Here is a 13533-nt window from a genome sequence, read left to right as displayed (position 1 = left end):
GTGCCCACCCTTCATGTGTCTGACACGCGCAGAGGGCAAAAGGGGTGATATGACGTCATTTTGCAGTCTGGCAGTAGGAAATCTGGGAATGAATGTATATAAAACGGAAGAGGTCACTCATCAAGCAAGCCCAGCGCTGAGAATAAACGGGATGAGATGAATCGCTGTGCTGCGGTCTGAGTCACTCTAAATGTGCGTTCAACAGCAAAAAGCAGTCTGTTAGCGGGCCGGTGGGGGCCGGAGAGAGAGACGGAGAGGGAGAAGGACGCAGTGTGGGCGGGTTAAGAAGCGCCGAGAGGGAGGGGACGCCAGCGTAATATTCCCACCGTTTTTTCCTCCTCCGTAGAGCCGAAAACAAGGGCATCCGTCGGTCTCTCCATCCTCCTCACACCACATCCCCGAGTGTCTCGTCCCGCGGAAACCTCTAACCCTGCCGTGTGTCCGGCTGCTGAAGACCGTGTCTGTCATCTCCTCTACCTGGAGCTGTGTTCTGCCCGCGGGCTCGGAGGGGAGGGGGATTACAGGGGCGTGAGAGGCTGATGCTGCGAGCGTAGAGGCTGGACCCGACCAGGAGCATCACCGTAACACGCCACGGTAATGTCAAACCTTGCTTCAGCTAACCTTCATATTCCTGCGACATTTCCTCTGCTGTCAGCGCGGCTAGGAGGCGCCCACAGACCCCCGATCTGCTGCTGTGTGTCAGTACCAGCCTGTCACGTAAACCTGCTGCTGATTGTCGCATAGCATGTTTCCCCGCTCCGGGATGGACGTGCAGCCTGAACAACCTGTGCACCGACGGAGGCTTCTGTTCTGCATCTCCCGGCTGTTTTAATGGAGTCCGGGATGCTGTCCTGCAGCAGCGGGGACACGTAGAGGCTCGTCATGTCAGCGGGAGCATGAAAATTGTCTCCAGTTGTGGCCAGTAGACAGCAGCTGCGTTGTTTGACCCGAATAAGCAGAGTTTAAACGCGGGGAAACACCCACACGGCCGCATGCAAAACCTAACGGCCGCGACACACGTAGGCGCGCACACGCACCCGCATACAGGCGAACACACTCACGACCAGGTAGTGCCTTGCTCCATCAGTGTGATTTTGAGGAAAAGGAAGAATCAGTGTGTTGTGGTTGTTTGTTCGTGCTGACTCAACGCGCAGCAGAGGACATGTAATGAATCACGTCGGCCTGTCTTCCACCTCCGCCGGCCTCCAAAGCTACATACATGATACTTGTCTCTGTGTCTGTGACTGTAATGTCTCTACAGTGCTGATCAGTTGTTGATGCATGTATTGTACCCCCCCTGTTGCCCCCTTTACCTTTCCTTCCCTCCCTCAGATGGACAGAATGAATTTTCTCTCCTTCTTCCTCCTTTGCTTGACTTCGGTTGCCAATGGCAACAAAGGTCAGTTCTTCCTAATTTTGACTGTTAATTGTGAACTGTTGAGATGATGGTCGACATCACCATGGGAACACTTAGACCTGTCAAGGTGCTCGGGCAGGGCCATTTCCCTTCAGATGCTCCTGATCACTTTATTGCTCTTCCTCAGGAGTGTGTTCACCGTCCGTTTCCTCCACACACACACAAACGTGTTCATGCATGTCTGTTCCATGTGTGTGTGTGTGTGTGTGCGTGTGTGTGTGCATGTGTGTGTGTGCCCGTGTCGCGGTGCTGTGACTCTTGAGAAGATGATAAATCTGTTGTTCTCCTCCGTGGGAGATTCATCATCATGGATAACCATGACTCTGATTCAACATCATTGTTCCAATGATTATCATGCTGAGGGAAGGCGAACTGAAACAGACAGCGTGGAGAGAATGTCAGAGAAGGAGGTGTACAGGAGAGGAATGCAGGGAAGACGAGGAGATTGAAGGAGAGATGGAGTGTCAGAGAAACACAGAGAGGGGGGGGGGAAGAGAGACGGGGGAGGGGGGATGTAAGGAGAGATGGAGAGGAGAAGGAGCTGTGACAGGAGAGGACGTGGCTGAAAAGACGCAGGGCGATAAGGAGGGAGGAGGCGGAGGAGGTGGTGCTGGTGGTGGTGGAAAGAGAGAGGTGGTACGTGAGATCAGGTGACACAAGGGAAAAGGAAAAGCACAAGACGCCGGAGGGTTTTTGTATATATGCAGTGTAGTGTTGTGGGGCAATAGAGTGACAGAGGGAGGAAAAGTGCCAGGAGAGAAAGAGAGAGATGGAATGGGATGGCGCTCAATCTGTAATCCCGGATGTAATCCATGGGCCTGATGCTCAGATTAATGCTATAGCAGCAGAGGGAGGCGGGGGAGGGAGGAGATCAACTGAGGGGGTAGAGGGCGGGAGATAAATGACCAAAAAAGAGACATGACAGAGGACTGTGGAAATGGAGGAGGAGGAGGAGATGGTGTCAGAGTAGACCTTGAAAGGAGAGGATGAATAGACTATCTTTAATTAAGGCTGAACTTTTTGGGACAGAAAAGTATTGAAAATTTGGTCAGATTTGTGTCTTTATTCTGTGATCAGATATATTTCCTAATTTATATCACGGCTTTGCAATTTGCAAATTCCTGTACAGGTACTTGTGTTTGGAAAATACGCTTCTTTTGTGAAATTGAAAATGTGTTTTATAGAAGAAAAACGGGTGGAAGATCTTTTACTACGGGCTGCAACTAATCATTATTTTCAGTATTGATTAATTTCTTATTTTCTCAATTCTCTAAAACAAATAGTGAAATGACAGTTTCTAGAGAAATGGTAAAATGGCCCTCATTTATTTTTATAGCGCTTTTCTCCAAAGCGGAGTCAACCACGCAGGGTGACAGCCAGCTCGTCAGGAGCTATCAGGGTGAGGTGTCTTGCTCAGGGACACCAGGCACTGAGCTAGGAGGAGCCGGGGAACGAACCGGCAATCTTGCAGTTACCAGCCATCCGCGCTACCTCCTGAGCTAATGCCCCCCCAATTTCCTCTAATCACATATTTTACACAACTAGCAGTACAAAAACCCGGAGCGGTTCTCTTTATTATCACATTAGTGGAGGAAAAGCAGCAAATCCTCACAACTGGAACGGCAACATGGAAATGTAGATAATTTTCTTCAAATTTTTTATTTTAATCAATTACCAAAATAGCCACTGATTATTTTTCTGTTGACTGACCTGATTCATTATTAATTATTGTCAGTTGTTTCCATTGCAAGTTAAAGTACAGGGAAGTATTATCAGCAAAATTAGCTTAAGCAACTTAATACCTCATTATAGCTAGTAATCAGAAAGCAGAATGACTTCTTTCAGAGTGATATATTACATTATTCGATTCATATTATCAATGTTTTACTGTGTAAGCAGCTTTTTAATAGTGTAGCTGGCTATTTTGATTTCATAAGCAAAGTACCTCTAAATTGTATACCTCCAAATTATGAATAAGTAAAGTGCTTGAGGAATTGTACTCGGCTGAGAAAAAGACATTCATATTATCCAGCAAGGTATCCAAAAAGTATTGTATTGGCTCTATAATCAGAATATGTCAAGCAATAGAAGTTTGATTTGATTCAGGACCAGCAGCCTTTTCCTCAGTTCGCTCTCCTCTCACATATGAGACAGCACAATTAGTTCCAGTCAGATTTTCGGTAAAATTCACTGTGAAGATAACAAAGCAACTGCTAAACACAAGTCTTGTGCTTCTGTCTGGTTTCAAACTCTGTCTACGGCGGTGAAAAGATTGAGGACAACAGGGAGGAGGCTCAAAGTGGAGGCGCTGGCTTTTGTTTTTGCTCCTCGCTGGGGTGTAAAATCGTCATCCTTCTGGCTCATTAACTTGCCCTTTGATCACTCAGCGCTGAACATTCAGCACAAGGATGAATAATTAATTAGCAATTAAAGGTTAAATTCACAGTAAACCTCGGGCGTTTGATTTGGATCCGGCTGTTTTTTGTTGTTGTTTTTTTTCGTGCATGATTGTGAGACGCCTGTGGCAGGCCAGTTGGGCTGATTGATATGAGCAATATACCTCTCCCTGTGTGTGATAAGGTGAAATCTGTCTGGCTTTAATTATACCGCCAACCAGGAAGGTGTGCCGAGTGCTGCTTGACGCGAACAGGGCGAGAAGGTCTATCTGGAGAAAGGAAGGCCAGGGGATGAATGTGGGGGTGAATGTGATTCAACCGTGTCCTTGTGGTCTCACACATTGTGTGTTTTTTTCCACTCATGCTCACCATGTCCTCACCCATAATGGAGTGTTAAAAATAGACACGTTGGTTCCTTCTAATTGCTCCATTTAACCCAAAGCCTCTTCGGTCTCTTGTCTGTGCCATTCAGCCAATAAGCACAAGCCATGGATCGAGACAGAGTACCAGGGGATCGTCATGGAGAACGACAACACGGTGCTGCTCAACCCCCCTCTCTTTGCCCTGGACAAAGATGCTCCCCTGCACTACGCTGGTAACGCCAACCACATGAGCTGCATGGGAGGATATAGAATGACAGAGATGAAAAAAAAAAACACAAAATTATTTCATCTTTTCCACAAATTTGCTTGCACATCTGCAGAAGTGGCTGCTGTGAAAAATAGGTCAAACCGAATGCTTGCACAGCCAAATTGAAAATCACATCATCAGTCCCAATTGAAAATGATCTCACAGGCCTTGCTTGGGCTTTAATAGTAAACACAATGCTGTTTTTTTACTGAGAGAATTTTGCAGCTATCAGACTGCTGCCATTTCCAACCATATTTCCCAACCAGCGTGGATATTAAGGGCTGTATATTCAGCCACAGAGTCCACTATCTTTAGGCCATCGTAGTGTAATTCAACCCGTCATTGCAGGAGCAGCAGTCAGCAGCTCTCTCGCCTCTGCATTCTGTTGAAATTATCGTATTTGCACTCCTGGAAATAACCATGTTCAATCAAATTGTAACGCGCCGACGAGCGCTCCCTGAAATTGTATTAAGCTTATGTCAAAAAGGAAGAGAAAATGAGGTGTTTGAGCAAGAAACTGTCCCGTCCTTCAACTTACATCAGCCAAAGAAGATCAACTGCCATATTAAGGCCTTTAATTTGAGTCTACTCTATTTGATTCTATCCTTATAATAATATGATAAAGGGCCACTTAAAGGAAACATCTGCTCTTCGTTTATTCTGAAAGGGCCTGGATGATGTGTCTATAAATCTGCTGAATATTAAGATGTATTGTCACTAGTAGTTCAATTATGTTAAGTATTTGATACATCAGCAAATGTTATTTCCACTTTCATGGTAGCTCACATGATTTGTTCGTCCGTGTCAATGCAGTAGGACCACTTAGATTGTGGACATTGGCGCTTGACGATGGGCACGTTGATTGAACATTCTAGTATGTGGATGATGTAGCTGTTAATAATAATAATAATAATAATAATAATAATAATAATAATAATAATAATAAACCAAGGTGTGAGGTGCCAGGCAGGTATGGGGATACTCACAAATCCCCGGCTGTGTTGGAGTTTACCCCGGTGGACGAGAGGGTTGCCTCCCTACACCTTCGGGTTATGGGGGGGGGTAAAACTCTCACTGTTGTTTGTGCATATGCACCAAACAGCAGTTCAGAGTATTCAGCCCCGAATGGAGTCCTGCATGGGGCTCCAGTAGGGGACAAGCTCTGCTGGGAGACTTCAACACGCTCGTGGGCAACGATAGAGATACCTTGAACAGCGTGATCAGGAGGAATGGCCTCCCTGATCTAAATCTGAGTGGCCGTTTGTTATTGGACTTCTGTGCTAGTCATGGACTGTCCATAACAAACACCATATTCGAACATAAGTATGCTCAGAAGTGTACATGGTACCAGAGCACCCTAGGCCGAATTTCGGTGATTGATTTTGTGATCGTTTCGTCTGATTTGAGGCCGCATGTTTTGGACACTCGGGTGAAGAGAGAGGCGGAGCTGTCAACTGATCACCATCTGGTGGTGAGTTGGGTCAGAGGGTGGGGGAAACCTTTGGACAGACCTGGAAAGCCCAAACTGGGAACGGCTGGAGGAGCCCCCTGTCTGAGAGATCTTCAACTCAAACCTCCGGCGGAGCTTTTTTCCACCCCTGTAGAGGTTGGGGGCATCGAACCTGAGTGGGCGATGTTCAAAGCTGTCATTGTTGAAACTGCGGCAGTGAGCTGTGGTCTAAAGGTCTTAGGTGTCTCAAGGGGCGGTAACCCTCGAACACCATAGTGGACACCGGTGGTCAGGGAAGCCGTCCGACTGAAGAAGGAGTTATTCCGGGATATGTTATCTCGGAAGACTCTGGTGGCAGCTGCAAGGTACCAACAGGCCTGAAGGGCTGCAGCCTCTACCGTGAGGCAAAGCAGCGGGTGTGGGAGGAGTTTGGAGTAGCCATGGAGAAGGACTTTCGGCCGGCACCAAGGTGCTTCTGGAAAAACGTCCGGCACCTCAGAAGGGGGAAACGGGGAACCATCCAAGCTTTGTACATTAAGGATGGGACACCTGTTGACCTAGGAGGTAATCTGGCGGTGGAACTTTGAGGAACTCCTGAATCCGACTGATACGCCCTCAATTGTAGAGGCAGAGTTGGAAGCTAATGGAGGATCATCATCAATTATCCTGGTGGAAGTCACTGAGGTATTCAAACTCCTCAGTGGCAAAGCCCCGGGGATTGATGAGATCCATCCATAAATGCTGAAGGCTTTGGTGGCTGTCTGGGATGACACGTCTCTTCAACATTGTGTGGAAGTCAGGGACAGAGCCTAAGGAGTGGCAGACCGGGTGGTGGTTCCCCTGTTCAAAAATTGGGACCAGAGAGTGTGTACCAACTACAAGGGTATCACTCTACTCCAAGGTGCTGGAAAGGAGAGTTCGGCCGATTGTCGAACCTCTGATTGAAGAGGAACAATGCGGGTTCCGTCCTTGCCGTGGAACAACAGACCAGCTCTTTATTCTCGCAAGGATACTGGAGGGGACCTGGGAATACGCCCATCCAGTCTACATGGGTTTTGTGGACTTGCAGAAGGCGTATGACCGGGTCCCCTGGGATATTTTGTGGGAGGTGCTGTGGGAGTATGGGGGCCATCCAATCTCTGTACTCCCAAAGTGAGAGCTGTGTTCGGGTACTTGGCAGTAAGTCAAACTTGTTTCCAGTGGTGGTTGGCCTCCGCCAGGGCTATGCTTTGTCACCAATCCTGTTCATGATATTCAAATACCTCAGGGTCTTGGCAAAGCTCTCAATCTACCGGTCAATCTTCATTCCTACCCTCACCTATGGTCATGAGTGAAATCACTAGGTCGCGGGTACAAGCGGCCGAAATGAGTTTCCTCAGGAGGGTGGCTCCTTTAGAGATAGGGTGAGAAGCTCAGTCATCCGTGAGGGACTCGGAGTAGAGCCGCTGCTCCTTTGTATTGAAAGGAGACAGCTGAGGTTCGGGCATCTGGTAAGGATGCGCCCTGGGCGCTTTCCTAGGGAGGTGTTTCAGGCACGACCAGCTGGGAGGAGGCCACGGGGAAGACCCAGGACGAGGTGGAGAGATTATATCTCCACATTGGCCTGGGAATGCCTCGGGATCCCCCAGTCGGAGTTGGCTGATGTGGCCCGGGAAAGGGAAGTTTGGGGTTCCCTGCTGAAGCTGTTGCCCCCGCGACTCGACACTGGATAAGCGGTCGAAGATGAGATGAGATGAGATAATAATAAAATTAAAATAGCCTTTTTTGTATCGCACTTTTCAAATCAGAATTATAAACTACTTTATAGAAAAAAATGGGGGAATGCATTAAGATAACACAAATGATTGGGACACAGAAAGTCTACTTAATAAAGAAATGTGAGTTCATAGTGATTCAAAGAAATCCCTGAAGTAGCAAGATGAATTTGAAGAGGAAGACTGTGGCAACGTTTGGAGTGAGTTTTCTTGTTGGATCTTTGGTTGGCTGCCAGGTATGTAAGGACACACACACGTGTGCTGGAGCCGGACCTGAAGTGCCTTTAAAGTAATGACAAAAAAGTAGATACTAAAATCAATTTGCAAAGAGAGAACACTTGGGAATATAAAACATCCAATTCCTGAAATAATAGGAAGTTGATCAACGTTATATTATTCTATTATGGATCTTTCAAAATGAATACTTAAAAATACAAAATTTAAATATGTGCAAGTTTGGATTCATAGTGTCCGTAATTTGATCGATTAGTTTTCTTGCTCTTATTTCCTTCGCTCTCCAAGGGGAAATCTGCGGCTTCCGGGTTCATAATGGCCCCTCTGGTTCAGGCTCAGTGCAGTTTGAAGCGGTTGTTCTGGACCGCTCCACCGGTGAGGGCCTGGTCCGGTCCAAGGAGCCGCTGGACTGCGAGAGCCAGCGGGAGCACAGCTTCACCATCCAGGCCTACGACTGCGGAGAGGGTCCTGATGGAGTCAACAGCAAGAAATCACACAAGTGAGTCCGACCTCTCTCCTATACACAGATATAGATAAGATATTGAATGTTTTGAACGATAATTACAGTTACCATCGGAGTTTCCTCTAGCTGTGCACCTTAAAGGACATATCTGCTTCCTGTTGTTACAATGATCAATCTCCTCCCCCCCCCCCCCCCCCCCCCCCCCAGGGCCACTGTGCATGTTCGTGTTAACGACGTCAATGAGTTCTCCCCCGTGTTTGTCGAGCGTCGCTACGAGGCTTCAGTCCCAGAAGGCCGTCTGTTTGACCGAATCGTGCGCGTGGAGGCTCTGGACGCCGACTGCTCCCCACAGTACAGCCAGATCTGCTTCTATGACATCATCACTCCTAACGTGCCCTTCGCTATCGACAACGATGGTGAGATATGCTCTACCTAGTAAATCAACTCATAGTTTTATTAATATTTTCCATCTCAGCTACAGAAATACAATGTCCCCACCAGCCACCATTATTGTTATTATTATTATTATTGTTATTATTATCTTCACATGCCGGCTTCACTACCCCACGTGCCTTATTGCAAGAAGAATCACTAGATTCAATGTTAGGCATTCAACCTTTAAGTGCGGGTGCCCTCAATATATGAAAAAGACCCTCACCAGATGCTGCAGGGATATTGATGTCTATACTGTGAAAACAATTGCAAGTACTTCATTCCTTGCACAGGTGGAAACCAAAAGATGTATTGTATGGGCAGACCATTGTTCTGTCTGCATCGACATGGCAGCAGCTGTGTGATATAGCATCCTTTTTGTTGTTGCTCCTGGCTCCTCGTAGATTCCCTAGATTCTTTATCATGATTGTATCCATTGACTGATGGTGACACAGCAGCAGAGGAGGACCCTGTTTACTATGACTCTGCAGAATCCTCCTGGACTGGAGGATGAGCAGCTCCTTTCTTATTGTTGGTCAACGTGGTACAGAGACCTTTTGTTCTAACCTTCTCCTGACGCTGTGGGCTTGTCATTGTCTGTGTTCTTTGTTCCTCACCGTGTCTTCTCAGTTCCTACCACTACCAGCATCTCTTTCATCCTACCATCTCTCCCCCGCCATGTCATTCCATCATCCGTCTTACCTAGTGTCTGTCAGCTGGCATGCTGAGCACTATCGGCCTTTATCCGTCAAACAAACCAAACAGGAAAACCCTTCACTTTTCATTCTGTTTCATGCAGCGTATCCTCCTCGGTTTGCTCTTCCTGGATACCGCTCACTCTTACTGTGTACGTGCAGAGGCGCCTAATGCACAGGTTTACCTGGGCTTCAGCCTCGACCAATCAGGGGCCTCTTAGTAATATTTATTAATAATGATGATAAACGTCAGTATTTGCGGACTCTGGAGGTACTACCAAATCATTGAGCACATCGCTCTACGGTGGCATCTGAGGGGGGGGTTCAAAATCTCCATAGCCCAGGGGCTGCTATTGAGGCGCCCCTGTGTACGTGTAGTGACAGAAGCTTTATCAATGAGAGTTAATTTGTGCGCTGCGTTCACTTATGGAAGCTTGTTGTTTATGACTTACCCTACTATTTCTGTTTCCCTTTTATTCTTGTGTCTCACTATTCTTGTCTCTCCGTTCTCCGTCTCCTAGGTAACATTAAGAACACCGAACCGTTGGACTCGAAGCGTCAGCGCGTTTTCACCTTCTGGGTGACCGCCTTCGACTGTGGGAAGAACCGTGCTCAGGCTGATGCCCAGGTCGTCGTCACAGTCAAGCCATCCTGCAAACCTGGCTGGATCGGTAATTGTCACAGAGCGCTCTCTTCCTGTCCCGGCTATCGTGCTTGGATGACCTTCGTGAGGTTGCAGAGATATTTGATATGCAATGAGTTTTAGAGAGTTAGTGCTGATCGTCAGTAATATCAAGGGAAGGCAATGAATTCAAGTGTTTATAGATTATAGATACTACTACTACTACACTTACATTGCAACAGGACAGTCACAGTGTCTTTGACATTTCATTCAGTACACTAGGGGGAAAAAGTGAAGTTCCCATCCTTTTTCTCCAGGATGGACCAAGCGTGTAGAGTACACACCCGGGTCAGGTAGCATCCCCCTGTTCCCCAGCCTGCATTTGGAGACCTGTGAGGAGACTGTGTGGAACATCCAGGCCACTGTAGAGCTCCAGACCGGCCACATTGGGAAGGGCTGTGACAGAGACAGCTACTCTGACAGATCTGTGCGACGGCTGTGTGGTGAGTTCTGGTTTACGCTGCAACACATGTGACTATTCAGAGGGCAGGATCTTTTTTTTAGTCTCTCTTTCTCCTCACAGGTGCTGTCAGGGGTGAAGTAGACCTCCTCCCACCTCCATCTCCTGCTGCCAACTGGACCTCGGCCCTGCCAACTCTCCCCTCCTCTGATTCATCTCTGGTCTTCTCCTTCAACGGGTCCAACCACGTCGCCGTGGTGCCTGATTCCGTGGTCTCGGCGTTGTCGGGTGACCACTTCACCCTGCAGCTGTGGATGCGGAGAGGCGGCGCCAACATTCAGCCTGCCACCACTCAGACCAGAGGCAGCCGCAAGGAGGAGGAGACCATCGTGTGCAGCACTGTCAAGAACGGTGCGTTCTATTTTACAGTTGTGTGTGTGTGGGGGGGGGACATCAGGCCGGATCCCTTCAGAAGGTTACCCACTCAACCCTGAGAACTGCACAGGATCAAGGCTGAAAGAAGAAAAGGCTGTTTATAGCTTGAACAACTATTATCAAGGTGCTCTTGAGTGAGACACTTAACCCCCAGCTGCTCCACTTAAGCAGCCAAGTGGACAGCAGCAGCAGAACAGGAAAACACTGTAATTGTGCCAGGCACAATGTTGTTTGTATCATGTGAATATTTCCACCCGCTAGAAAGCATCCCACCTTACCATGCAATTGCAAAAGACCCGAACGCAGATTAAAATCTATATCAAACACATTGCACATTTTATGCCTTGCTGTGGTTGTACCCCGGGGAAATGCCTGATATTAAGACCATTTGACAAGACCACACTGACCTACCAATTATTTTTCTGTTCTGCTCTGTAGATGATTCCTTCTCCCACTATTCCCTCTCCGTCCACGGCTGCCGCCTCTCTCTCTTCTACTGGCCTGACGTCTCAGCCGCACGCCCCGTCAAGTTCTTGTGGAAACTGGAGCAGGTACTGGGGGAACTAAAGCACTTAGCTTCTTCTGGATTCCTACCTTTGAAATTAAACCTAAATCCTCAATACTCAAAAATGACATTTATGTGGAAAGAAATCTCATGAAATGTACATTAAAAAGAACTCAAGCCAGAAGTTAAAGGTTACAACCATCCCCCAATTAACTTCTCTTTTTTATACGAAATCAGACAGCACATTGGGGGGTGAAGGGGTTTGTTTTGACTGAAGCCACTGGACCCAGACAGATTGAAGCAGCGTGGATTAAAGGAAGCTGAGCTGATGATACAGAGAAGATTTGTCAAATCCCTCTGTCTGAACCAGATATCTTACTGCCCCGGTCTTCCTTTTCTGCCCTCTGTCTGTAGAATGTCCACGTCTTTTTTATTCCTTCAGATGTCACCTTATCTATACAGAGAGCTCAAACAAACATCCACAGGAATATACACAGATGAAATATTTAACAGTGGTGCACCTCATTTATGTCAGCTAAACGTTGCTTTTCAGATTGAGATTTTACACACAAAACATAATCAGTTTTATAATATAAAATAAAAAAAGATTAAACCAGTGGTTTTGAACACATTTTTGGATGTGACACCTCACAAAAAGACCATTATCTAGTCAGGCCCATTACAACACCATCCAATAATCCACAAAAAAAAGGCATTTTTGAAAAAAATCCAAAAGAGGAAAAGCTAATTTGTATAAATTGTGTAAACCTCAGATGTATCTAAAGTAGCTCTCCTCAACCAGCTGCACCAGGACCAGCATGAACAAGTATCAGTCATATTTCATGATATATCAGTTGATACTTTAAGTACATTTGAATGCTAATGCCTTTGTACTTTCTAAGATATAAATATATAAAGTAGGATTATGAATGCAGGACTGACCTTTTACTTCAAGGAGCCGTGAATGATTTTGTGGCTTCTCACTGTGAGGTTGCAGATTTCAACAACATGCGATCATTCCTCCGTTTCCAGGCTCCCTCTGGAGCCAGGCTTTGGTTTGTCCATTCTGGGCTACTATAGAAACATGGCGATGCAACATGGCAGACTCCTGAAGAGGACGCGCTCCATATGTCAATATGAAGGGCTCATTCTAACTTTTCTCATTTTGAGGTGATTATTCACCTTATTATTATCCTATATTATTAATTAATATTTACTAATTACTTTTATTTAATAATTACTTAATATGATCCTATATTTCGAATATAATCTATTTATAAAAAAGAGAATCTACCTAAATCCTACACGATATCCACAAACTAATAAAAATCCAGACTTACACTCACCCTGCAAGATTTGATCGCCGGGTTCCTTGTTCAGGCCCATGTTGACTGTCTGCTCTGTGTACTCTCTGTCCAACAGGTGTGTGATAGTGAGTGGCATCATCTTTCACTTAGTGTCCAGTTCCCCTCGGTGACCCTGTATGTGGATGGCGTGACCTTTGACCCCGCCCTCATCCACGACAACGGAGCCATCCCCAACCCTGCCCCCCGCCAGAGGATGCTTGTTGGCGCCTGCTGGGGTAACACGCCACCATTTATGTACCAGCTCAGTGATCCTGACACAAATGTATGCAGGCGGAGATGGAGGAATCCTTATTTTCTTCTTTCTGCATAAATGCTATGCGTAGAAGTTTCCCAGTTTGCTTCCTCCATCAATGAAATGTCAGTCCAATCACACACATCACCAGAGACGCCTTTCTGCCACGAGTGGCAGCAACTCAAGGACCCTCGTAAGGCGTCTTCAGACAATCTGCCGAGACGTTGTGCCGTTCACCCCCTCGTTTCGCTCACTTATAATTTGCTTGATGCATTTAGTCTTTGAGAGCTAATAATATAACTGACTTATCAATTATTCAGGGCAGCAGAACAACACGAGGGGCAGACAGCTATCAGCCATTTACACTCGGATTGCTGGTTAAAATGGGAAAATGTGGCTGCCAATTAGCAGTGAAACACACACACACACACACACACACAC

The 13533-nt window shown here is 46.7% G+C and overlaps 1 protein-coding gene across 1 annotated transcript in view; it reads left to right on the top strand.

The window, feature by feature from the left end:
- The first annotated feature begins 438 nt into the window (after positions 1 to 438).
- clstn3 (calsyntenin 3) overlaps positions 439 to 13533 on the top strand; it is a 24941-nt gene continuing 11846 nt past the window's right edge. Inside the window, exons 1-10 of the mRNA XM_084027309.1 lie at positions 439 to 594; positions 1333 to 1399; positions 4286 to 4408; positions 8170 to 8380; positions 8552 to 8760; positions 9993 to 10142; positions 10411 to 10596; positions 10677 to 10964; positions 11427 to 11539; positions 12916 to 13075. Coding sequence (XP_083883435.1) covers positions 1333 to 1399; positions 4286 to 4408; positions 8170 to 8380; positions 8552 to 8760; positions 9993 to 10142; positions 10411 to 10596; positions 10677 to 10964; positions 11427 to 11539; positions 12916 to 13075 — 1507 coding nt within the window. The 5' untranslated portion in view covers positions 439 to 594. The remainder of the gene's footprint in view (positions 595 to 1332; positions 1400 to 4285; positions 4409 to 8169; positions 8381 to 8551; positions 8761 to 9992; positions 10143 to 10410; positions 10597 to 10676; positions 10965 to 11426; positions 11540 to 12915; positions 13076 to 13533) is intronic.

Source organism: Eutrigla gurnardus, assembly GCF_963514095.1.
Source record: "Eutrigla gurnardus genome assembly, chromosome: 14".
Taxonomy (NCBI): domain Eukaryota; kingdom Metazoa; phylum Chordata; class Actinopteri; order Perciformes; family Triglidae; genus Eutrigla; species Eutrigla gurnardus.
The sequence above is the reverse complement of the archived record's forward strand: the minus strand, read 5'-3'. Positions and strand labels throughout refer to the sequence as shown.